The following is a 24,436-nucleotide window of genomic DNA, read 5'->3' as shown; positions in this document are numbered from 1 at the left end:
AGAACAGTTTCTTCTTCAAGATAACGCTAGGCCACGTGTCACACAACCAGCAATGTAAGCTTTAGTGAAAATTGGTGGTCAACCACTAGACCACCCCTCCATACAGCCTAGACCTCGCACCATGCAATTTCAGGGCTTTCCCGAGCCTCAAAAAAGAGTTGAGAGGAAAAAAATTTAACACAAATAAAGAAGTTAAATCTGCCACATCTGCTATACTCCAATGCCTTTCAGAAAATGGGCTGCAGCATGTGTTTCAGAAGCTAGTGAACTGCTGTAAAACATGTACAGAATGTGAAGATGCTATTTCGAAAAGGAGATCCATATCAACCTCCCAAGTGACTCGCACTCAGAGCAATGCTCTCAGTCTGCATATTTTCGGGACAGTCCTCGTATATATAAGCATTACTGCTTTAACTGTTGTAGAAATGCAAAATTAAGCTATATAACAGGAATATAAAGCTTAGCCAGACAATTACTATATTACCATTTTTTAAATTTAGGGTTCAGGAGGGTGAATAATTACAATTTCAGTACAGTGAGACAAGTGGACCTGCTTCAATGTAAAGATGGGGCAGAAGCCTTGAAAGGGCTTTCTATGAAATTTTACTGGGCAAACGAAAGTATGGCTAACATGTGGAATGGGTAATAAAATATTGCAATTATGTAGAATGTATAGGTTCTGCACTCCGAAGAGCATTAAGCAGCAATAGCCAAGATGTGGGGGTGGGGGGAAATTAACTTTTAGGAAATTATTTTTTAATGCATACACTGCTGTTGTTGCTGGTATTGGGTTTAATGGCACACGGGCTACTGAGGAAAAATTGTGTCGGTCCACAGTTCATTTACATGCAAAATATCGTTAGAGATGTTAAATTATATGCTTCTGTATGGGCCAATATGTATTCAATACATTAAAGGTCCTTCTATATTTGCTTCATTTCCAAAGAAGTGAATCTGAGATGTTCAATATCAGATTCAGTTTGATTGGATGTTCAACCATCCGATCAAACTGAAAAGTGTTTGATTGGATGGTTGAAGGTAGTAGTACTAGTAGAGGTATGTAATGCAAGAAAGCAAGCTTATGTAGCATCAGCCAAAAAAAAAAAAAAAAAACCATTTCACACATCCATTACCTCTAAAAGTTTGTCCAGTTCTTCCTGGAATTTATTTAAGCTATCAACTTCCATAACAACAGATAGAAGTTTGTTCCAGCAATCAACTATCCACTGGCTAAAGGCAAATTTCCACATATCTTTCTACAACTGTCTTTCCTCAATATGAATTTATGCTCCCTCAGGTTCGTAATCTGAGCAAGAGAAAGAATCCCATCAGAATTGATCCTGCTCAACCCATTCAAGGCCTTATACACCTCAATCAGATCACCTCACAGGTGCTTAGTCTCCAGCCACTGCAATTTGCAGAACTTAAGCCTTTCTTGGTAAGAAGACCCCTTCATTCCCTCACCAATCCTGTTGTCTTTTTTTTTTTTTTTTGATAGTTGTTGGCGCATCGGCTTCTGTGGCCATATTGCACCTCCCAAGGTTTTTAGAGTACTTTGATCCAAGCCCGAGGCGGGAATCGAACCCGCGACCTTTGGGTTGCCGGGCAGGTACTTTACCCACTCGGCTAGCCCGGTCGGCGCCTGTTGTCCTTCTCTGTTGTACTCATTCTAACAACTCTACTTCCTTCCTAAAATGAGGCCTCCAGACCTGTACACAGTACTCAAAGCATTGCCTGACCATTGCCTTATACAAAGGGACAATCACCTCCTTTTCCCTGCTAACAAAATTCCTGTATATCACTGACAATACCCCATGAGCTGCTCTTGCAGCCTGTCTGCACTGTTCAGAAAACTTCATATCTGGCTGCACAATTACTCCCAAATCCTTTTCATTTACTACCAATCTAAATATAGCGCCACACAGTTGGTACATTTCTCTGGGGGTACTTCTACCCATATGCAGTACTTTGCATTTGTCCATGTTAAACTTCAGTTGCCACTTCTCAACCCAGCTGCCCAACAATCCTGTAATGCTTCTTTAACCAGTGACTCAGTTATTTTCCACACAAACAGAAGTTAGACTAACAGGTCTGTAATTACTTGTGTCACCCTTTGATCCCCCTTTATGAATTGGGGATACATTTACACATGTCCAGTCTGTGAGGACTTACTCTGAGTCCAAGGATATTGTCATAACTATGGCTAAGGGTTTGTTTATTTCCTTTGCCACCTCCTTTAATATAACTGGATAGGTCCCATCCACCCCAAGTGCCTTTCTTATGTTTAACTCCAACAATTTCTCGTCCACTTTGCTCTCAGTTCTTACGAAATCATCTTACAAAATTAATAAGCTTCTGTCCAACACTTAACTACAGAATTCCTCATGTGTGAATGTAGATGCAAATACTCATTCAGTTTATTAGCTGCCTGGGCAAGATCATCAATAGTCAAACCATCTATGTTAAGTGGATCAATCTGATTCATCCCTTTCCTTCTAGAGTTTACATAAGTAAAGAACTCTTCGCAATTTTTCTTTGTATCTTTTGCCAAGAATTTCTCGTAATCTGCCTTCACTTGTCTAACCTCCTTTGTGACTTTATTACTGACTAGCTTATATCTACCATAGGCTTCTGTGTCGCCTGATAATTTATATGCATCCCATGTATTTTTCTTCTCTGCTATGAGTCTTATTAGTTCATCTGACATCCATTTGAGTCTAAACCTTGAACAGCATTTCTTAATCGGTATGAAAAGCCTAGAAGCTTCCAAGATTAATTCCTTGAATGCTTCCCATTTAGAATTTGCTGTTGGTAACATTATTAGTTGGTTCCACTGTATAGAACTTAAAAACTGTCTGAGACCACTGTGTTCACCTTTACAAAAGTAAAAACCATTCCCTTTACCCCTGATGGTAGTTATATCTTTAAGTAAATTCATATTAGTACACTGTGATCACTGCTATCTAGTGGTTCCTTTATCAGCAAATTCTTAATTGAAAATCAAAAAGAGTTACCTCAGTAATGCAAATTTTTAATGAACAAATAATCACTGCTTATAACCTACTCTCTGGTACTACTCTCTCTGGTTACATACCGAATGTGCTGCTGCAGAAAAGAATCATCCAATAAATCCACAGTCTTGCTAGTGTGCGAGAGACCTACTCACAAGTTCCGGTCAATATCTGGGAAGTTAAAACCCCCACATTATAAGACATTCTGATTTACTGGCCCACTCTATTCCTCCGTTCATTGTACTCATTAAACCTATAACACACTCCTAGTCTCATTTTTGCTTTCCCATTCTTATGTCACACCAAACTGACTCAACATTGCACTATCCATCTATGTCAACTGGATGCACTTCTTTAAAGTTTGTGTTTCTCAACTATATCTGTATGACATCATGTCTCTGATATTTCAAAATTATTCACCTTTGATGTCTTGACCAGCAATTCAAATTCATCAAATTTATTTACTATACTCCTAGCATTGGTGTACTTGCAAGTATACATCCACCTGTTCTTACTCTTAGTTACCTTAACACAGCCCATGTATTTATTTGTTCATTGATGACTCCCGCCAATCCCTGAAATGAGCACGCAAAAGTTAGATTTCTAATTTTGTTTCATAATTATTCTAATTAAACTTTAATTTGCCATTTTAGATGTTTTTACATAATATTAATAAATCAGGAATATAAATATAAAAGAAAACTAAATTAATTCGGAAAGAATGAAAATCATTTGAACTCACAATTAAAAACTACAAAGAAAATTTTAAAGGTAAATATTAATTAAAATAGTGACAAGTCTTCACCATCGCATCATCACTATTTTAATACCTTCCACATTAAGGATTCATAAGAAATGTAGGATTTAAGGAAGGATTAAACAACCAGTAAAAGGTAGTCCTATAATTTTTAAAGATTAGTTACTATTATGATTAGTATTGGAACTTGTGGGTTGGGCACTCACACACTAGTCAGACTTTTGTGGATTTATTGGATGATTGTTTTCTGCAGCAGCATGTTCGAGAGGCAACCAGAGAAAGTAATACTCTTGATCTGGTTATCAGCAGTGATCATTCATGTATCAGGAATTTGCAGATTAAAGAACCACTAGGTGGCAGTGATCACAGTGTACTGACGTGGGATTTACTTAAAGATTTAATTACCATCAGGGGTAAAGGAAAGGGTTTTTGCTTCCATAAAGGCGAGTACAGTGGTCTCCGACAGTTTTTAAATTCTGTACAGTGGGATCAACTGACGATGTTACCAACAGTAAATTCTAAGTGGGAAGCATTCAAGGAATTAATCGTGGAAGCCACTAAAAGTTTCATACCTATTAAGAAATATTGTTCAAGGTTTAGGCCTAAATGGCTGTCAAATGAACTAATGAGACTCGTAACAGAGAAGAAAAATGCATGGGATGCATATAAATTATTAAGCGACTCAGAAGCCTATGGCAGATATAAGTTAATCTGTAATCAGGTCACAAAGGAGGTTCGGCAGGCGAAGGCAGATTACGAGAAATCCTTGGCAAAAGATGCTAAGAAAAACAGCAAGGATTTCTTTACTTATATAAACTCTAAAAGGAAGAGAATGAATCTGATTGGTCCACTTGACATCGATGGTTTGACTGTTGATGATCCTGCTCAGATAGCAAACAAATTGAATGAGTATTTTGCATCTACATTCACACGTGAGGAATTATTAAGGTTTGAAAATGGCAGAAGGTTATCAAATTGTAGCAGGGTGATTAATGATCTTGTAATAATTGAGAGCAAAGTGGAAGAGAAATTGTTGAAGTTAAACGTAAGAAAAGCATCTGGGGTGGATGGGATCTATCCAGTTATATTAAAGGAGGCGGCAAGGCAACTAAGCAAACCCTTAGCCATAATTATGAGAGCATCCTTGGACTCAGGGGAGGTTCCCACGGACTGGAGATCTGCAAATGTATCCCCAATTCACAAAGGGGGATCGAAGGGTGACACGAGTAATTACAGACCAGTTAGTTTAACTTCTGTTCTGGGTAAAATAATGGAGTCGCTGGTTAAAGATGCATTGCAGGATCATCTAGACAAGACTGCAGCAATAATTCAGACACAGCATGGGTTTGTTAAGGGAAAGTCTTGTCTGACAAATTTGATAGGATATTATGATGTGGTTACAAAGGAACTGGATGCAAAAAACAATTTTGATATCATATATTTGGATTTTAGGAAAGCTTTTGACACTGTTGCGCATGGAAGACTATTGTACTAATTGGAGCAGAATGGTATTAAGGGTAAGTTGCTACAATGGATAAAAGGATGGTTAAGTGCAAGAAGACAGAGGGTGGTAATCAATGGGTGCTGCTCTTCTTGGACTAATGTTATTAGTGGAGTCCCACAGGGTTCGGTGTTAGGTCCACTGTTGTTTTGTATATTTATCAATGATATTGATGAAGGTATATCAGGCTTAATGTCGAAGTTTGCAGATGATACAAAGGTTGGCAGGGTTGTTAATGACAGTAATGGCAGTCTGCTACTGCAACAGGATCTAGATAATTTGGGCAGATGGGCTAAGAAGTGGCAACTGAAGTTTAACCTTGACAAATGCAAAGTACTGCATATGGGTAGAAATAACCCCAGAGAAACGTACCAACTGTGTGGTACTACACTTAAGGTGGTAGAAAATGAAAAAGACCTGGGAGTAATTGTGCAGTCAGATATGAAGTTCTCTGAGCAATGCAGACAGGCTGCCAGGGCAGGTCATGGGGTTTTGTCAATGATATATAGGAATTTTGCTAGCAGGGAAAAGGAGGTGATTATCCCTCTATATAAGGCAATGGTCAGGCCACGCCTTGAGTACTGCGTACAGGTCTGGAGACCTCATTTTAGGAACGATGTAGATTTACTTGAGCGGGTACAGAGAAGGGCAACAAGATTGGTAAGGGGAATGAAGGGATCCTCTTACCAAGAGAGGCTTAAGTTCTGCAAATTGCAGTGGCTGGAGACTAGGCACCTGCGCAGTGATCTGATTGAGGTATATAAGGCCTTGAATGGATTGAGCACGCTGAATTCTGATGAGATCCTTCCACTTGTTCAGATTACGAACCTAAGGGGGCATAAATTCAAATTAAGAAAAGACAGATGTAGAATAGATGTGCGGAAATTTGCCTTTAGCCAGCAGGTGGAACAAACTTCCATCTGTCGTGGAAGTTGATAGCTTGAATAAATTTAAGGAGCAACTGGACAGGCATCCGGAGGGAATGGTGTGATTTTTTTTTTTTTTTTTGGCTGATGCTGCATAAGCTCATACATTTGCTTTCTTGCATCACATGCCACTACTACTACTATGACACAAAAAAAAAAAAAAAAAAAAAGCAAGCTTACTGGAATCAGTGGGGAAGAGGGGAAAAAAAAAACCTCAAAACTTCCCACATCACCTCCACTCCCTTCTAACAGTTTGTCTGGTTCTTCTTTGAATTTGTTTCAACTACCCACCTCCAGAACACCAGATGGGAGTTGTTCAAACAATGAATCACCAGCTGTCTGAAGGCCAATTTCCACACATCTGCCTGCTCTTTGTATCTTGTCTCTTCAAAAATGTGTTAATCGGAATTTATAAGATACTCCAGTGTACTATGAAATATTTATAAAAAATATAACAGCAATTATCAGATGCAAGAAAACTAAAAAGAAATAAAAATTAAAAAAAAAAAAAAAGGTCACGCAAAGCAATTCAATATCTCCAAAGTTACTCTGTACAACATGGGAATATCTAATAAAAAAAAAAAAAAAAAAAAAAAAACTTAAGTTTTTCATTAAATTTTTTTCTAAAAGAGGAACTTCCAATTTGTTTAAACAGAAAGATATGTAACTAGTAAGAACTACCAACATAAATGTACACTAGTGAAACTTGGACTTTACAAAAAGTAAGTAGGAGAACTACTAATAAAACAGAAGAAGATGGAAAGAGTTATGCTAGGAATACCAAGCTATATTAAAAGACAAATCACAGACATCTTAGACAAGATCAAAGAAAATAAATGAAAAGGAACAGACAATGTAATAAGGATGACATAAAAAATGGATTAAGAAAACAAGTGAATGACCTCAGGAGGGGTGGCAAACCCTGGGGTCATTCACTGAATAGATCACATGAACAGACATGGAAGGCCAATATCAAGATGGAGCAATGACACAAAAAGATAGTGTAGACATGCTTGCTTGTTGTTTTTTATTTGATTTTAATGATTTGATTTGAATTTTCACATGATCCTTAATTTAAGGTTAAATTCAGAACCACGCAAATTTAAAGTAACAGGAAGAGAACCTCATTGATGAACAAAATGTAGCAATGCAAACAGGGATGTGAAACGAACCAATGGTAAATTCCAACCACCACCCATCTCTGAAGGTTTAAGATGTTGAATTTGCTGGATATGGTACAATCCATCAATGTTTAATGCTCTGTAGATTCTCATGCAAAGAATGTTGAAATGAGCAGAAATTCTTCATATGTTAACTTGGGGCTGTGCTGTGTAATATCAAGTAATGCTTTCTCCATCATTCACATCCCACTGTATCAGAAGAACAGCTTTTGAAGACACAGTTGGCAATGAACCACTTTCAAACAAAAATTGGTGAACATCAATAAATATCTTCAATCTGAAATTCTTCACAAAATGTATACTCATATTTTCTTCAGTTTAAAATATAAATAGCACATTCACAGTCAATTCTCTTACTACACAGCATGACCTGACTGTATAGTTTGCTAGTTTACATACTAGTGGTACATGAGTCTGCATGAATACTTCTATATCTTCTAGGTATATTGTACATACGTGTTACTTGCTACATTTCAAATGCCCATAGTTCTGTAACCATTGAGGAAGTTCAATTCTGAGGACTTCAATCCTTTCAATTCTGAGGACTGGAAATTCAGCTCTTGAAGACACTCAGCAATTAACTATTTTCTCACAAAACTTGGTAAACATCAATAAACATTTTTCAATCTCTGGTTCTTAATTGTGGAAATATTGCTGATATTATCGCTACAAAATCCATACACAAAATGCATATTCATGTATTCTTTGGTGAAAATCTAAATGGCAAGTTCACAGTTAATTCTCTTAAGATGCAGCATAACCTGACTATATAGTTAGCAAGCAAGCTACTGGCACATTAGCCTGCATGAATACTTCCAAGCCTGTTGGGTGCATTGCACATATATGCTATGTGCTACATTTCAAATATTACCATACCATTTTTCACTCACAATAACCTCAAGAATGGCTTCCTGAATTTAAAATATAACATCAAGGGATGATATAAAGTAATTAATCACTCAGGTTCAGGCAATCCTGAATACTGCACACACAGGCTTTTCCATTTTAGGAAAAATGTAGACCTCTTGGAAATGGTACAGCAAAGAATAGCAAAATTGCTTTAAGTCACAAAGAGGCACTGTTATCAACAGACAGACAGACATCAGTTCTGTAACTTGCTGAGTTTGGAGACTATGCATTTGCTGCGTGCTTAATCATGGTGTTTAAGGCTTTAAAAACACCAAGAGTATCTGTATCTTAGTTACATGACATACACAAGGAGGACATAAACTTAAATCGAAAGGGGATAATTGTTGAATAGGTATGTGAAAATTTTCCTTTTGTCAAAGAGTGGCTGACATTTGGAATAAACTTGCAATTTTTGTTGTGGAGGTTACGTTTATCTAAATTTAAAGAGGTGACTGAACAAGTACTTGAAAGAAATTATACATGAAATGAGGCAAAATGATATTAGTTATCCTTCCTTCCCCCCCCCTTTAATTATGCTACATAAGCTTGCTTCTTTGCATCATTTTGCCAATACTAATACTGAGAGCAAAAAAGCAAGCCTGGATTCAGAGAGAACTTCAAAGCAGATGAAGACGGTTTGGCCAGTTACAACACTGACAAAAGCTTCACAATTAAGCTCATAGATAAAGCTCCTAGTGTAGACAAACCTGTATCTGCTGCATTTTCAGAGCACTAAAATCTTTCTCTGATGTTAATATACACATCACAAATTTTCAATAATGACAAGATGAGTTGCAATGTAATTGCATGCTAACCCACACACTTATCTAAGGAAGAGAAAAATGCTTCTAGATTTAAGGCATTCAAACACAGATTCGTGCCTTACTTTTGTCGGAATATGTGATAATGAACTTAAATATTTCAGAAATACTATATTACCCTGTACCAGTGTGAGGTCTAAGAAACCCCAAAGGTTTATTTTTATTTTATTTTATTATCTGACACAATATAATAGCATAGCTTGATTTAATTTATTATGGTACTCACCTTTTTATAATCTGCATTGATGTTAGAATAAATTGGATGATAATTTTAAATTTAAGTTAGCGTGAATAAGTTAGGATTTAAAAACAAAATTAAAATATGTGCAAGGAAGTAGAAGTGCACGTCTTCGTCCTTGGTTGTCAATGTTGAAATTGGAACAATTGAAGTTATGTGGTGTATTGTGTCAGTTATAAATGGTACTTTAAGAGATCTACAATTTTCGAATTTATTTTATTATTTTTATTTTTTTTTTTCAGAAAGAAAAAATTATCAGAAAGAATGTTCAAAAGAGTGATAAAATTAATCTATTTTACCTTACAGAACCATTCTTTTTGCCCATTCCTTCTAATAATTGGTCCCCTCCTTCTCATCTACTGGTCACACCAGTTTATTAGAAATTTTTTGCACCTCGTTAAGGTTAATATGGTATTTTGGTGATCAAACTTATATGAACAAACAATCAACTTCTCTTTTTTAAATAACTTGCCCACAATGGCAATACAAAGTTACTTTAAAATGTGGCTTAGTTAAAAAGTTTTGCACCTGGGTCAAATTGAGGAAAGACAGTAGTAGAACAGATGATGTGTGGAAGTTTGCCTTTAGACAGCAGGTAGTTGATTGCTGGAACAGACTTCCATAACCTCAGGGGCTCACATCTGGTGAACATAGGCTTGGCACACCCAGGGTCCTGAGCTGGATATCACTGTTCTTCTTTTTCTTGATGATTCCCTTCTACTTCTCTCTCTCTCTCTCTCTCTCTCTCTCTCTCTCTCTCTCTCTCTCTCTCTCTCTCTCTCTCTCAGGGTAATTCAGAATTTCTTTTTTTTTTTGGCTGGTGCAGCATAAGCCTCAGGCTTCCTTGCACCATATGGCTAATAATAATAATAATAATAATAATAATAATCTGTTGTTTTAATTCAAGGAAGAACTGGACAAACTTTTGGAGTGAATGGATGGATGAAATTGGAAGTGTGGTGTTTTTTTGTTTTTCTTTCCATCTTTTTCCATTTCCATCCATTTCCATTTCCATCTTTTTATGTACTGGTCCAATTTAAATGATATCTAATCATGCAATGTTATCGTGAAAGTACAAATTGTGTATTTTCAGCACTCATCGAGGTATTATTTTTTTTATTATTAGTTTTTTTTTCTCCCATTCAAAAGAAAACAATTTCAAAAATGTAAATTATACCAACCTGAAGGAAGCGTGTTATGGTGAATTTGTACTCTTGGGGCATCGATGCCACATTCTCATATAGCCAGAATACATGCCGTCCTTTATTGGCTAGTTGAACAGCTTTCAGAACTCGAAAAAAATCAAAGAATAGCTTACCCGTTCCTGTAGGATCTAAAATAGAAATTGCCATAGAAAAGTATACACCATAAAATAATATATATATATATATATATATATATATATATATATATATATATATATATATGAAATAAGTATAATAATGGGTTAAAAAGTGAAGTGATAATGGAGAGATAAAAATAAAGATGATATGACAAACTTGAGCAAACCTTTCTACCTGAGCAGCAGCAAAGGATACAAAAGTTTATATATGCGAGGCGGAATTTGTATATAAAATTTTATATATATATATATATATATATATAGAATATCAATAGAAAAAGTAAATCAATCCAATAATAAGAATACCATCAAGGACTTAAGAAAACGCAAAAAAAAAAAAAAAAAAAAAAATTATTATTATTATTATCGCTTTTTACCGACAATCTAGATGACTTCAACTGGGGCCAACCACCCAGAATGAAGGCAAAAAACGACAAGAAGTTCTCTGTTTCTGTGATGATCAATATATGCTAAGTGATTTAAATCTAAACCAAATATAAACCAGTATAGGCCGAACATAAATCGAATATAAATAAATCGAATGAAGATAATTAATTAAGAAAAATTTTGAAATATTAGAATCAAAGGTAAGAAATATAAGTAAAATATAAATGTAAGCATATATTAATCATCGTTGACCCGACAGAGAACGTAATTTAAGGATTAAAATAAGATTAAATATATAATACATACTACATTTGACCGTATCTAGGACATAATGTAATAGTCGTCAAAATAATATGTGGTGCCCCCTATGTGATGGATACGGTAAAAATAAATAATTAAATTAAATTAACGCAAAGAGAAACATGCAGATAGTAAGAAGAAAAACTAAAGGAGTAGGAAAAATAGAACCTGAACTCCACAAAGGCGAAAAATAGTGGTATAGATAAGAAATAGTTTCTCCTACGTCCTCGGATTGCCCTAATAATTTCGGAGAAATAAAAATAAAGAGTGTAGGACAGCTTAAAGGCATTACAAGATATAAGTTGTGGCTCGGGTATGCCCGGGATTGCAAACCCGTTCCTATAGTAGGACCCTGAGCTGAATTTGCATGTTATCTCAGCGTGAATTTAAGTAAATTAAATGAATTTAACTATATGTATTAAAAAAAAAAAAAAAAAAAAAAAAAAAATGATACACTGTAATTTGCAAGCCGGTGGGTACAAGTTTTCTACGCCGTAAGACACCAAGAATGCAAAGTGTATCCTATTTACATATATACATGGCACTAAATATAACGATTTTATTGAAAATTATATTGAAACGATAGGTTCAGAAAACAAATTTTTGAAATTAATTATGCTAATTGCTTTCCTGAAGTGATATTTCAGGTAAGCGATAGGGAAATTATTATTGATCAACCTGCCGTACAACGCTGTTAAGCCCGCTGAACAATTTTTATTACTATTGCAGATATAAGCAATCCTTAAACATTGCGATAAAATTATATTAGCATGCACTGATTTTGATACATTTGATTTCCAGTTTGTAAGGCTGACTACGTTAAAATTAAATGCATCTCTTTTATTATATACGTTTACGTCTATTTTATTATTATGTAATATTTCTATATGAAGATCCAAGTAATTTGCTATAGTATCGGAACTATTAGTTTTTTCCAACACAAGCTCCCCTGGATATAATCCACTGTAATCCTGGACAAAATGTGGACAATTAAAAACACATATATCATCTACGTATCTGTATATAAGTAGGTTATCTTGAAATTCTCTTTCTGTATAATACAGATAAAGGTTTGCGATTATGCTTGATGCTGGACTTCCCATAGGGGTGCCATTGACTTGCAAATATAACGATGTTCCGTCATATACATGGTTATTAAAGATGCATAATTTTATTAGAGAATTCCAATAGGTTAAATCAACCTTTATAGCATTTTTATTTTCTAAATATAGTTTCTGGAGGACGACTTCTAAGTTATTAAGGTTAATGCTCGTAAATAGACTGTTAAAGTCAAAAGTTTGTATTTGATGAATATTATTATTTTTTAGAGCATTTATAATAGGTAAGTTATTATTTATTATAATAGTTTTATTTAAGTTATTTAATATACTTTTAAGTAACTTTTCTAACGTTTTTCCGGGAAATTTCGCATAACTATCTCTACATGATGTTATGAATCTAAAAGCAATTGGTGTTTTGTGAAATTTGGGTATGCAATATATAAATGGGTATTTTAGGTTATTATACTTTAACTTTAATTTTTTATGCAATGCAATTAATTTTTTGATTATTATATTAGAAGAAGATGTTATCTGTTTATATGTACGGCTAGACTGTAGTTCATTTTTTATAATATCTATATAATATGATTTACATATGATTGCATAATTGCAAGCAGCTTTGTCAACGGGAGTTATTATAAAATGTTCATGTATATCTTTGAGCTGCCTATTTATTAATTTGGTATTATATAGATTATCCTGTACGAATTTCAATTGATTATATTTATTAGATATGATATTAAGCATTGTAAATAACCACATGTGATAAGCTTCAACCGGTATATTATGTTTGTATGCTGATCTTATGCAGTATTTTAGTAAATCTAGATATAACAATTTTTTAAAATTAGATTTATTAATAGGTGGATTAGGTCGAAATTTAAAACCCAGTGATAAAATATCTCTAAGTTCGGGATATGGGATTATATCTAAATTGCCGGTTATAATGTGATTATGGTTAGGATCCACGTATCTATGAAATGAAGGTTTGTGACAAACACATGTATCCTGTCCGATGTTAATATTGTGAAGGTTTGTAGCTATTGTTTTATAGTTACACGCTTTAAGACCAAATGGTTTAGAATATCTAAATCTGATATTAATATGTAAGTTATTAATAGGCAGCAAGTCATTACGTAAATTAATAGTTTTATGTATATCTAAATCATCCATCATTTTATTTTGAAAGTATAAGATGAGGACAGAGTTTTCAGGCTGCTTGCTAACATTCAAAATATTAATTCTGAATTTAAAAATATCCAATATAATGTGCATAAGGTGGGAGGATGCAAAGACGTAATCATTAGTTTTTCTATATAGTGCTTTGAGTACACTAAGTTTAATACTGAAAAGTGTGTTGTGAATTTTGCTAATATTTATAGGATCCGTATCCCACATTTTGAATAAATCTATAAAGTCTCCTAGATGTTCTCGGTTGCTTTTATACGTGTTGGATTTACTATATTTCCTATTGCGATTATCTTTACGAAGTTTGGCAATTTGAAACATATTATAAACACAAATATCTTTTAAATTATTCGTCATATATTTTTGATTAAATTTATTATTTAGACCGTATGGATATAGTGTTTTATATTGTAACATGCTAATTTCTTCTTGCAATAATCTTTCATTTGCGTTGTTAATTACGTTAAGTATTGAAATGAAAATATTACCAAAAGTATGTTTTTGGAAATGTCTGAATTCAATATCATGTTCCAGATTACCTGTTTTCTTACTGGATTTGTTATTATAAGTTTTAATATCGGAACGATGAAGGTTCATTCTGATATTTAGTTTATTGCTAGTTTGACCAATATATTTAACATTGCATGTACGACAAGTGATCATATATATAACATTATTCATTTTACAGAATATATGTGAATTCGTATTCATTGTAGCATGATTTGGATGCATATAGGGGCAAGTAAGACATAATTTGTTATTACAAGGTTGAAATTTAAGAGATCGGATATTAGTGCCAGAAGCATTATATGCTAAACTGCTCTGTAAAGTGTGTGATATTTGCGTATGTGTAAATGTATTAACATGGTTAGGATTACTATCCAGGGCAACAATAGTATCCTCGGTCACTTTTATCCTACTCTGCCGATGTAGTATATTATTATTATTATATTTGAGTGACATAATAAGCGCAAAGTTAATATAAAATAAAATAAAAGCAAAGTTAATATAAAATATAAAATAAAATCAAGATGCGCAATCATAAATCCATGAAGGTAAAATTAAGAAAGTTCAATCAATGCAGTTAAGAAAAAAGAAAAAAGAAATATAATAGAAAAAGCAATCATAGGTAGTGTATACTTAACCTAAGCAAAGCTTTTGTATATATTAATAGTTATATTAGTGATAAAAGGAAAGCAAGAAATAAAGCAAAGCAAGAAAGTTAAAAGACAATAACTAATATTTATGGGTTAATGCAGTTGCAAGCAATCATGCAATACACCCACAATGTCTACAGAATATCAATAGAAAAAGTAAATCAATCCAATAATAAGAATACCATCAAGGACTTAAGAAAACGCAAAAAAAAAAAAAAAAAAAATTATTATTATTATTATCGCTTTTTACCGACAATCTAGATGACTTCAACTGGGGCCAACCACCCAGAATGAAGGCAAAAAACGACAAGAAGTTCTCTGTTTCTGTGATGATCAATATATGCTAAGTGATTTAAATCTAAACCAAATATAAACCAGTATAGGCCGAACATAAATCGAATATAAATAAATCGAATGAAGATAATTAATTAAGAAAAATTTTGAAATATTAGAATCAAAGGTAAGAAATATAAGTAAAATATAAATGTAAGCATATATTAATCATCGTTGACCCGACAGAGAACGTAATTTAAGGATTAAAATAAGATTAAATATATAATACATACTACATTTGACCGTATCTAGGACATAATGTAATAGTCGTCAAAATAATATGTGGTGCCCCCTATGTGATGGATACGGTAAAAATAAATAATTAAATTAAATTAACGCAAAGAGAAACATGCAGATAGTAAGAAGAAAAACTAAAGGAGTAGGAAAAATAGAACCTGAACTCCACAAAGGCGAAAAATAGTGGTATAGATAAGAAATAGTTTCTCCTACGTCCTCGGATTGCCCTAATAATTTCGGAGAAATAAAAATAAAGAGTGTAGGACAGCTTAAAGGCATTACAAGATATAAGTTGTGGCTCGGGTATGCCCGGGATTGCAAACCCGTTCCTATAGTAGGACCCTGAGCTGAATTTGCATGTTATCTCAGCGTGAATTTAAGTAAATTAAATGAATTTAACTATATGTATTAAAAAAAAAAAAAAAAAAAAAAAAAAAAAAAAAAAAAATGATACACTGTAATTTGCAAGCCGGTGGGTACAAGTTTTCTACGCCGTAAGACACCAAGAATGCAAAGTGTATCCTATTTACATATATACATGGCACTAAATATAACGATTTTATTGAAAATTATATTGAAACGATAGGTTCAGAAAACAAATTTTTGAAATTAATTATGCTAATTGCTTTCCTGAAGTGATATTTCAGGTAAGCGATAGGGAAATTATTATTGATCAACCTGCCGTACAACGCTGTTAAGCCCGCTGAACAATTTTTATTACTATTGCAGATATAAGCAATCCTTAAACATTGCGATAAAATTATATTAGCATGCACTGATTTTGATACATTTGATTTCCAGTTTGTAAGGCTGACTACGTTAAAATTAAATGCATCTCTTTTATTATATACGTTTACGTCTATTTTATTATTATGTAATATTTCTATATGAAGATCCAAGTAATTTGCTATAGTATCGGAACTATTAGTTTTTTCCAACACAAGCTCCCCTGGATATAATCCACTGTAATCCTGGACAAAATGTGGACAATTAAAAACACATATATCATCTACGTATCTGTATATAAGTAGGTTATCTTGAAATTCTCTTTCTGTATAATACAGATAAAGGTTTGCGATTATGCTTGATGCTGGACTTCCCATAGGGGTGCCATTGACTTGTAAATATAACGATGTTCCGTCATATACATAGTTATTAAAGATGCATAATTTTATTAGAGAATTCCAATAGGTTAAATCAACCTTTATAGCATTTTTATTTTCTAAATATAGTTTCTGGAGGACGACTTCTAAGTTATTAAGGTTAATGCTCGTAAATAGACTGTTAAAGTCAAAAGTTTGTATTTGATGAATATTATTATTTTTTTTTTTTTTTTTTTTTTATTATTATTTTTTTTTTATTAATATTTTTTATTAATATTACATAATAATAAAATAGACGTAAACGTATATAATAAAAGAGATGCATTTAATTTTAACGTAGTCAGCCTTACAAACTGGAAATCAAATGTATCAAAATCAGTGCATGCTAATATAATTTTATCGCAATGTTTAAGGATTGCTTATATCTGCAATAGTAATAAAAATTGTTCAGCGGGCTTAACAGCGTTGTACGGCAGGTTGATCAATAATAATTTCCCTATCGCTTACCTGAAATATCACTTCAGGAAAGCAATTAGCATAATTAATTTCAAAAATTTGTTTTCTGAACCTATCGTTTCAATATAATTTTCAATAAAATCGTTATATTTAGTGCCATGTATATATGTAAATAGGATACACTTTGCATTCTTGGTGTCTTACGGCGTAGAAAACTTGTACCCACCGGCTTGCAAATTACAGTGTATCATTTTTTTTTTTTTTTTTTTTTTTAATACATATAGTTAAATTCATTTAATTTACTTAAATTCACGCTGAGATAACATGCAAATTCAGCTCAGGGTCCTACTATAGGAACGGGTTTGCAATCCCGGGCATACCCGAGCCACAACTTATATCTTGTAATGCCTTTAAGCTGTCCTACACTCTTTATTTTTATTTCTCCGAAATTATTAGGGCAATCCGAGGACGTAGGAGAAACTATTTCTTATCTATACCACTATTTTTCGCCTTTGTGGAGTTCAGGTTCTATTTTTCCTACTCCTTTAGTTTTTCTTCTTACTATCTGCATGTTTCTCTTTGCGTTAATTTAATTTAATTATTTATTTTTACCGTATCCATCACATAGGGGGCACCACATATTATTTTGACGACTATTACATTATGTCCTAGATACGGTCAAATGTAGTATGTATTATATATTTAATCTTATTTTAATCCTTAAATTACGTTCTCTGTCGGGTCAACGATGATTAATATATGCTTACATTTATATTTTACTTATATTTCTTACCTTTGATTCTAATATTTCAAAATTTTTCTTAATTAATTATCTTCATTCGATTTATTTATATTCGATTTATGTTCGGCCTATACTGGTTTATATTTGGTTTAGATTTAAATCACTTAGCATATATTGATCATCACAGAAACAGAGAACTTCTTGTCGTTTTTTGCCTTCATTCTGGGTGGTTGGCCCCAGTTGAAGTCATCTAGATTGTCGGTAAAAAGCGATAATAATAATAATATTTTTTTTTTTTTTTTTTTTTTTGCGTTTTCTTAAGTCCTTGATGGTATTCTTATTATTGGATTGATTTACTTTTTCTATTGATATTCTGTAGACATTGTGGGTGTATTGCATGATTGCTTGCAACTGCATTAACCCATAAATATTAGTTATTGTCTTTTAACTTTCTTGCTTTGCTTTATTTCTTGCTTTCCTTTTATCACTAATATAACTATTAATATATATATATATATATATATATATACACAGTCATCTCGCTAGCTTACTGCTAAATTGGAATGTATCAACAAATATGCCTTTTATATTTATGGCCCTCTATCATTCGGACAAGTTATGCTGGACGATGACTACAGAAACGGATAGCTCGTTAATTATAGTTGATACATTGAAAGGGTTAGCCCTTGAAAAAGTCCCTTTCAATGTATCTGATCGCCTATAATTAACTTTTAAATGTACATTTGTATTGCTTATTTTTAATTGTACATTTGTATTGCTTATTTTTAATTGTACATTTGTATTGCTTATTTTATGTTATTTTTTTCCAGGCTACGTTTAGCACCCGTATAGGTTTTTGGTTTTTCTTGAGTAGCTATTTTACTAGCCATGCTATACATTACAACTTAACTATTCAATGTTATACATTACAACTTAAATCAAATAATATACAGACGGATATAATGTTTAATCATTTTTGATGGCATTAATCAGATCTGTTACAAAATAATATTACAGATTAGAAATAATATTATAAAATGGATATATATATATATATTCTCCTTAAATTTATTCCAAATTGCATCATTTGCTTATAACCACTTATTTTTGCATCTTAGTTACACTGCAAACACTTATTTTTATTTTATTACCACTTTACTTCTTAACTCACCTTAATTTATTTTGTTATAAAACATACACTGCACTTGGACTACCTTGTCCATATTTTGTGAAAGTTATACTGCTTTACCCTTTTTTATCTCACTCAGTTTTATTCTTAAATTTGCTTTTCTTCCACAGGTATGGACAAGTAAAGATGACTACAGGGGTCTCAGATAGTTTTTAAATTCTGTACAGTGAGATCAACTGATGATGATACCAATGTTGAACATTGTTTAACAAAGTTTAGCACTGACAAATGCAAAGTACTGCATATAGGTAGCAATAACCCAAGAGAAACGTACCAACTGTGTGGTACTACATTCAGGGAATGTGGAAAGTGAAAAAGACCTAGCGGTAATTGTGCAGTCGAATATGAAGTTCGCTGAGCAGTGCAGATGGGCTGCCAGGGCGGGTCATGGAGTCTTGTCAATGATATATAGGAATTTTGCTAGCAGGGACAGGGAAGTGATTATCCCATTATACAAGGCAATGGTCAGATCACACCTAGAGTACTGTGTACAGGTCTGGAGGCCTCATTTTAGGAAGGATGTAGAGTTGCTAGAACGAGTACAAAGAAGGGCAACAAGGTTGGCAACAAGGGGTGCTCTTACCAAGAAAGGCCTAAGTTCTGCAAATTGCAGTGCCTGGAGAGTGGGCACCTGCAAAGTGATCTGATTGAGGTGTATAAAGCCTTGAACAAGCTGAATGCTGATGGGATTCTTCCTCTTGCTCAGATTAAGAACCTGAGGGGGCAGAGATTCAAACTGAGGAAAGACAGTTATAGAACAGATGTGTGAAAATTTGCCTTTAGCCAGTGGATAGTTGATGGTGGAACACACTTCTATCTTTTGTTGTGGATATTGATAGTCTAATAAATTTAAGGCTGAGCTGGACAGGCATTTGGAACGAATGGAGGGGTGAAATGGGAGTTTTTTTTGGTTTTTTTTGGCTGATGCTGTATAAGCTTGCTTTCTTGCATCATATGCCAATGCTAATGCTAAGTACAGAAACGCAGTCCTTGACAAAAGATCAGGTGTAGTCCCTGATGAAATACCTGATCATGTATCAATATCAGATTTTAATTTCATATTTGTTCTACCCCCTTTTTTTGACTTGCATATCTGATGCTGGCTACTACTTCTTATATTAATTTAATCATTTTTTGTTTTACAGTTTTCTCCTCCCTAATTGACTTTTCAAGTCAGCCTACAATTTTACATAATTCATTATAATATATATAACATATAGGATATTCACATTCTTTCTCTCTTTTTCATGGCTAGAATATCTCCAATTTCTGCTATACTTCTATTAGTTATGGCATTTTGTGTAATCTACGCTTCCATCTTCACACTTTATATCAGATCTATTAATTCCACCTCGCATATATATATATATATAAACCATGTTTTATATTATAAAAAACTTTATAATATAAAAGTTGCAGACACCAGTATATCATAAAAATAAAACAGGATATTTTTTAACCTTTCCCATTAAGAGTCACTATGATTCATTTTGAATAATCAGTTAAAAGTGTTTAAAGTGTCACAATTTGTGTCAATCTCTTTCGGTTGGTGATAAAGACAGAATACACTTTCCATTATTTGGAAGAGATCAAGGTTTATAAACACTGCAGAAAGCAACACATTTCCATTTCAATACACATTAGAAATTCAAATTTAATGCCAAGAAATATCTTCTTTCATCTTCTTAACCTTCAACTTCAATTTCTGCTTCTCAGTTCATCTGTCTAATTCTAGATCTTGTTTTGGTAGTAAACCATGATTACTGTTTTTCTCTTCTAATTTCTGTTACTGCATCACAGTAGCTAATCATCAAACTGGTGAGACAACATCATTCCTTAACAATCAATGTTGTGACTGCTATATAACTGCATTCCTGTCTAGATGGTTCTGAATTACATCTTCAACAGGTGATTCCATTTTCCCTGAAACAGAATTCAAGCTTACAGTCAACTTACTACCCTTCATAAGTTGGGGAGCCGACCGGGCTAGCCAGGTGGGTAAAGTGCCTGTCTGGCAACCCAAAGGTCGCGGGTTCGATTCCCGCCTCGGGCTTGGAGCAAAGTACTGCAAAAACCTTGGGAGGTGCACTATGGCCACAGAAGCCGATGCGCCAACAACAACCAAAAAAAAAAAAAAAAAATCATAAGTTGGGGAGACATTTACACATCTCCAATTGTATTAACCTACCCAGACTCCAAGGATGGCCTATAATTAAGGCTAAAAGTTTGCTTACCCCTTCTGCCATCCATCTTAATATAAATGAGTAAATCCCATCTGCCCCAGGTACCATATTTAACCTCACAAATGTACCTTACATTTCACCTCAACAATTTCTTTTCTGCTTTCCTCTCAGTTATCACAAAATCGTTTAGAATTTGATGAATTATCAAAATCATTTTAGAATTTGATATAAAAATTTGATGTGAAGTTTTTAGGGATGTCACCATCCCTAAAAACTTCACACGTGAATATGGATTTAAAATATTTATCCAGTAGTATCCAGTTTGTAAGTAAACTGAATACTAACTGAAAATACTGTATATTTATAAACAGGATTATCTAACAGTTATGTCATTCATATCCAGTGGCCAATGTGATTCATATCTTTCCTTCTGGTGTTAACATTAGCAAAGAATGTTGCTGTTTTTCTTTGCGGTCTTAGCCAACAACTATAATCTGCCTTAGCAAAATTTTGGAACCCTGACAATTTTTACTGATAATAAAGAAAACAACAAATCAAAAATAATTTATTGAAAATACAAAAAAACAGATTAATAATGGAAAAGCAAATATTATTAACTGAAACTGGTAATTAATGTGAAGGACTAAACGTCTTCTCTTCTTTCAATATTCTTTCAAAATTTGGTTTAATTATGGACAGCTGAATTCTAATATCAGGAGTGGCATCCAACTTAATTCTGTATTTTGTTTTTGTCGCAGTGTAGAGCGAAAATCCGCTTTCACACAAACATGTGGTACTAAACGGCAACAAACAACGAATTGCCTTTTTGAATAAATTTGGATAGTCTTCTTTTAAGTCACACCAAAACTCGTTTAATGAAACTTCATTAAATTTAACTTTTATTTGGATGTTTGATGTCGCGTCGATGAGATTTTCAAATTCTGAAGTAGACAGTTCCTCTGGTTTTTCTTTAATATTGAAAGGATTGAAAACCCAATAGTTATTGTCATCTTTTAGTAGAGGAAAGTATTCATTTAATGCCACAGTTATTGATTTTAGATGAGAAATAATTTCTTTTTGAATTTCTTCGTCAATTTCACAGTTCGATTCCTGTAAAAAGTCATTTAAAGTTGGAAATGGATCCATATTATTTTTTTCAATAACCATGGCCCAGTATTGTAACTTTCATAATAATGATCTTAATTTATCTTTTCTGTTGAAAATATTTACATGTTTTCCTGGAAGGGAGAGAGAAACATCATTAAATTTTGTGAATATATCAGCCAGATAAGCAATTTGACTCAAAGACAAAATGTTTCAAAAGCGATCTGCTAATAGAAATCTGCCATTGTGTAAGAATATGGCGAGCTCTTCTCGTAATTCTAACAATCTGACAAGAACTCTGCCACATGACAGCCATCACTACATACATACTCCACACCATCGCTACATACATCGACACATTTCTCCCAACTTATTCCATGAGTCTTCATAAAATCGCAATACATTTAAATATCATTTCTCCTGTTGTATTGGTTTGTAAATTTTCACAGAGTAACATGTCTTCTTCAATAGAATTATTGTAGTAATAACAAACCAAAACTAATAAAATTGATAGGTTTGCAACATCCGTTGTCTCATCTAATTGTAAAGAGTTTTTTTTTTTTTTAACTGAAAACCTCAAACACGAAAGGTATCAAAACCTATAGTACTTAGTATTGTGCATGGGTTGCGGGTTGGATGGGGGGGGGGGTGCCAGAGTACTCATTACATGACTGAAGTCTTAAAATAAGTTCTTGCCCAATATCCTCAACCATATCATGAATTCTGTGTGAAAATGTTTATTTGAGAAAAAAATTTTATCAATTTGTTGACAGGATTTCTCACCGGACATACATTGAACAACATCTTTGATGCATGGTAGGAGTTTCAGAATTTGTATGCGCTTCATAAAATGGCAAGCGCTATACAGTAGCTTACTTTCTAGGAAGCCATTGTTGCCCTTTAGTTATCCGACAACATTTTTGAAAAAAAATGTTTCATTTTGTCAACAGACTCAAGTTTTCTTTCAAAAATTTGACATCTTCAATTTTTATATTCTGAATGATTCGTTTCAAAATGTCTGCACAATTTAGCTGGTGCTAACAAACTAAGATATTATAAGATATTGATAAGATATTATTGCATAATATACATAACGCATCAGGGGTCTCGGGATTTCCTGTGGTCGTGAATCAGAGTAATAAATGACTTCAGTTGTATTTAGGTTTTTTATGACTTAGCGATGTTTTAGTAGTGAAAACAACACTTCTTTTTCCTCGATTCATCTACTACACAAGTAATGCTAGTGCCTTGATCTGTAATTTCGTCAGTATCCACTTTACCAGTATCCTTGTCACTAGAAACATGTGAACTGCTTGCTACACTTTTTTTTAAAACTCCTTCTCTCAAACAATGATTCATATTTTAATCTGAGGTATACACAATCATAATATTATAAATTAATATGATGCCCAGTTTATTATTATATGAAAAGTACATAAGACATCACAAAATGATTGTAGTGCAAAACACCACCGACCTATGACTGATACACCCGCTCGTACACTGTACTGCTGCACCCCACCTCACTACAGATGATTTCATCAGGGGGATATGACACAACTAGTGGTGGGAGAATCGAATGCAAGTATTCGATTCATTAGATTAACTGTATTTTATTTTCCACAAATGCAAGCCGTACACAGTTTGTGTGCAGGTCCCTTCTCCCTATGAAATATTAATAATTTTTGACTCTTTATTTAAATAAATTTTTCATACATATATAAACTATTAATTAGAGCTCAAAAACGAATTTTATCGCTGAACCCCAAATGTTATCGGCGGATAACATTTGGGGTGCACCAAATGTTATAGGGTTCCGCAGAACACAAATTGGGAACCCACGATCTATACACATCCCATGTATTTTTCTTCTTTGCTACTATTCGCATCAGTTCATCTGACATCCATTTAGATCAGCTTAGAACAATTTCTCTTAATTGATATAAAAATCTTAGTAGCTTCTACAATTACTCCGCTGGTTGCTTCTCATTTAGAATTTGCAGCTAGTAACATTAACAGTTGACGTTACTAGCTACAAACTGGTCCCAATGGTCAGAATTTATAAAATGAGGCCAATATATTCACCTTTAATCCTTAAAGCAAAATCACTCCCATTTATCTTTGACAATAGTTATATCTTTTAGTAGAGTCACTGGAATTTGTAGGTTGGTCATTCACACACACTAGTAAGGCTTTTGTGGATTTATTGGATAATTGTTTTCTACACCAGCATATTCAGGAGGCAACTAGAGGGAGTAGTAGTAGTAGTAGTAGTGGCATGTGATGCAGGAAAGCAAGTGTAAGAGCTTA

At 33.5% G+C, this 24,436-nt stretch overlaps 1 protein-coding gene across 6 annotated transcripts in view; it reads right to left on the bottom strand.

Moving 5' to 3' along the window:
* LOC150080831 (DNA (cytosine-5)-methyltransferase 3A-like) overlaps positions 1-24,436 on the bottom strand; it is a 945,959-nt gene that overhangs the window by 264,722 nt on the left and 656,801 nt on the right. For all 6 annotated transcript variants that reach the window (XR_016547435.1, XM_090382019.1, XM_090382022.1 and 3 more), the window contains one exon: positions 10,526-10,677. Coding sequence is in view for 5 of the 6 variants with exons in the window: in XM_090382019.1 (XP_090238145.1) it covers positions 10,526-10,677 (152 nt within the window). In the remaining variant the exon portion in view is untranslated. The remainder of the gene's footprint in view (positions 1-10,525; positions 10,678-24,436) is intronic.

This window comes from Mastigoproctus giganteus, chromosome 9 (genome assembly GCF_048544385.1).
Source record: "Mastigoproctus giganteus isolate SK-2022 chromosome 9, ASM4854438v1, whole genome shotgun sequence".
NCBI lineage: Eukaryota > Metazoa > Arthropoda > Arachnida > Uropygi > Thelyphonidae > Mastigoproctus > Mastigoproctus giganteus.
This window is presented reverse-complemented; position numbering and strand designations above follow the sequence as displayed.